This window comes from Pelobates fuscus, chromosome 3 (genome assembly GCF_036172605.1).
Source record: "Pelobates fuscus isolate aPelFus1 chromosome 3, aPelFus1.pri, whole genome shotgun sequence".
In the NCBI taxonomy this organism is placed as follows: Eukaryota; Metazoa; Chordata; class Amphibia; order Anura; family Pelobatidae; genus Pelobates; species Pelobates fuscus.
This window is the reverse complement of record NC_086319.1, coordinates 409,085,398-409,088,342: the sequence shown is the minus strand read 5'-3', so window position 1 is coordinate 409,088,342 and position 2,945 is coordinate 409,085,398. Positions and strand designations below refer to the sequence as shown.

The window sequence follows — 2,945 nt, the reverse complement described above, 5'->3', positions numbered from 1 at the left end:
CATCGAATCCTACGTGAAAAACTGTTCAACCTGTCAAAGATCCAAATCTGACCATCATCAACCCTTTGGTCAGTTGATGAACCTACCAGTTCCAGAGAGACCTTGGCAATCCATCTCTATGGACTTCCTGGTGGAACTTCCCCCTTCTCAACACTATTCTACCATTTTAGTAGTAGTAGACCGATTCACAAAGATGTCCCATTTCATTCCTTTGAAGAAATTACCTTCATCATCGGAACTTTCAAAAACATTTCTCGATAACATTGTAAAAGGGTTAATAGTATTAGTTAGTAATCCACATAAATGACAGAGCATGTTTTCACCTTGAATTTGATACAGTACCTATGTTTCTTCAATCAAATATATTAAAGACACAGTATCAGTTAACTCCCTGGTGAACTGTCATCTCTTTATTTCCTCAACTCCTCACATTCACATCTAATTAATCAGAAATCTGCAGTTGAGCTCCATCAAACTCTATGTGAACGTGACAGAGTTCCAGGAACCACACGTTTGGACCGAATATTCAGGGAGAGCGTCTCAGTGATACACAGACAAAATGTTTCAAATTGGGCAACTAGCAGTATATTAAGGGCCTGGCAAACATTTATAGACAGAGGTTACAGCAAACCGAACATGACAAGATTACATCAGCTAAACACGATATTCAATGCTATTATATTTTATATCAAACTTTTTATAATTTTTTTCAGATATTCCCAATTATGAAAGGGTGTGCATTAATTTTCTTTAGAGCTTATCTGATGTCATTGTTCCTCAGGCTGTATATTATTGGATTAAGCATTGGGGTCACCACTGTAAAAGACATAGACAGTATTCTGCTTGCCGACAATGATTTTTCATTAGTTGGAACTGTGTAAATGCTAATGAGAGTCCCGTAGTATATGGAAACAACAGTCAAATGGGAGCTGCAGGTAGAGAAGGCTTTCTTTTTCCCACTAATTGATGGAATTTTAGCAACAGTGAGAGCAATACAGATATATGATATCATTACCATTAAGAAAGGTATAATAAGTACAACGATAGATAGGAATAGAGCTTCTACATGTATTATTAGGGTATCAGAACAAGCAAGATTCAAGAGTGGATCAAAATCACAAAAGAAATGATCAATGATATTAGGTCCACAAAATGCCAGCTGGGTTATTGATGTTGCAGTTAAAAGAGCCATAAGAAAGCCTAACAACCAACATATAACTATTAATGTAATGCAAAATGCATGGTCCATTATAGAGTTATATTGCAGGGGGTTACAGATGGCCAAATATCGGTCATAAGACATCACCGTTAACAGTAAGCATTCTGAAGTCTCAAAAGCAGCGAAGAAGTAGTACTGAGTTATACACGCTTTAAGAGATATAATACCTCCTTCGTGATTGACGATGGAAAGCATATGAGGTGCAATACATGTTGTCAACAAAATATCTGATATGGACATTTGAGTAAGAAATAAATACATTGGAAAATGAAGGTGTCTGCAACATGACACCAACACAATGATGAGGACATTTCCATATATTGTCAGACAATAAACAACAAGAATTATAGAAAATAATAAATGCCTCATGCTGTGAAGGTGATGGAATCCCAATAGGATTATCTCAGTGACCATTGTTTGATTCTCCATATCTATTGTCTGCAGATAAAAAAAAAAAAATCATATAATATAGTAACAGCAGTTCGAGCAGTGGATTATACCATTAATTACAAATGTATATGAATTGGCATTGCAACAAGCTATCAGAATATCAGCAATAACCTATTGCCTAAACTGTGTAAATATTGGCTTGAATCCATTTTGCCTTTCAAAGCAAAACAAACCCTTGTAAAGAAAATAGCCCATTTACCTTCTTGTCTGTTTCAACAAGCCTAGTCTTCACTAGGTTTGTGCAAGGTGGGACAGTTTAGTTCAGCCAAATAATTTTCCTGAAATTGATTATTTTTTTCTGGATGTCCAATGTGACTGTTTGGTTTCGCCAAATATTGTCCATGAAAAATTATTTAACATACAGACAAACTAAAAAGGGCAATGAGAATGGTTCAACTGCAAAATAATATACATTATATTATATTAAACAAGAGAGGAGGAGGAAATGTGGTGGAATCTCGGTAAAAATACATTTAGTAGGCCGAGATTGCCACGTGGTATGTGTACGTGCATATACTGATGTATCGGTCGGTTGGTTGCACGTGGCAACGATACAATCAGTAGTGTACGGAGCATGTGCAGAAATACAGGATATAGAGAATTCCCCTCCTCCATTGTGCTGGGCAAGCCATGTGGTCAAACAGGAAGTTAGTCTTTGTTCGGTTGATTGGGTAAGAGTACGTGTGGGTGGAGCTGATTATGGGAGGAGTTATATGCCTATATAAGGGACCTACACTGTATGTTCGGGGCTCAGACTTTGCTGTTTTTTGGTGACATTAGTCCCTCTGAGTCCCGGTCGGTGAATCGAGTAAAGAATCTCTTCCTTCCTGAAGAAACCTGTGTCCATCTCTCTGTGCTTGGCTTCCGTCAGTTTCTCCGGTATCAGAACTAGTTGGTTTTCTGACTGTGCGGCCAAGTTGGGAATTTGAATGAAACAAGACCTAGTTCAAAACAGTAACTTTCTAGAGCCAGCACCTAATCTCACTCTAAAAGAAAAATGGATATAAAATATATATAGTGTTTAGAAGACTAACTTCAAAAGACATGTGCTAGCAAGATTATAGACATGGTGAAACAATAAGGGTTTGGGTGTATGGGTGATATACAAACTTTTTTAAAGAAATGCATTTCATGATGGGGAGTGATGGGGTTACATAGACTTGGCCAAATAATTTATACGAATGATGGATTTTATTTTAAAAGGGTGCTGGGGTCATGATAATAATTTTAGGAGATTGCACAAATAAATAAAAGGTAAATGGCAGTGATAATGATA

At 36.9% G+C, this 2,945-nt stretch overlaps 1 protein-coding gene across 1 annotated transcript; it reads right to left on the bottom strand.

Annotated features, from left to right (window-relative positions):
- Positions 1 to 757: 757 nt before the first annotated feature.
- Positions 758 to 1,648, bottom strand: LOC134601550 (olfactory receptor 11L1-like). Its single transcript, XM_063446069.1, has one exon. It carries the CDS (start codon positions 1,646 to 1,648, stop codon positions 758 to 760), a length of 891 nt encoding a protein of 296 aa, XP_063302139.1.
- Positions 1,649 to 2,945: the final 1,297 nt, after the last annotated feature.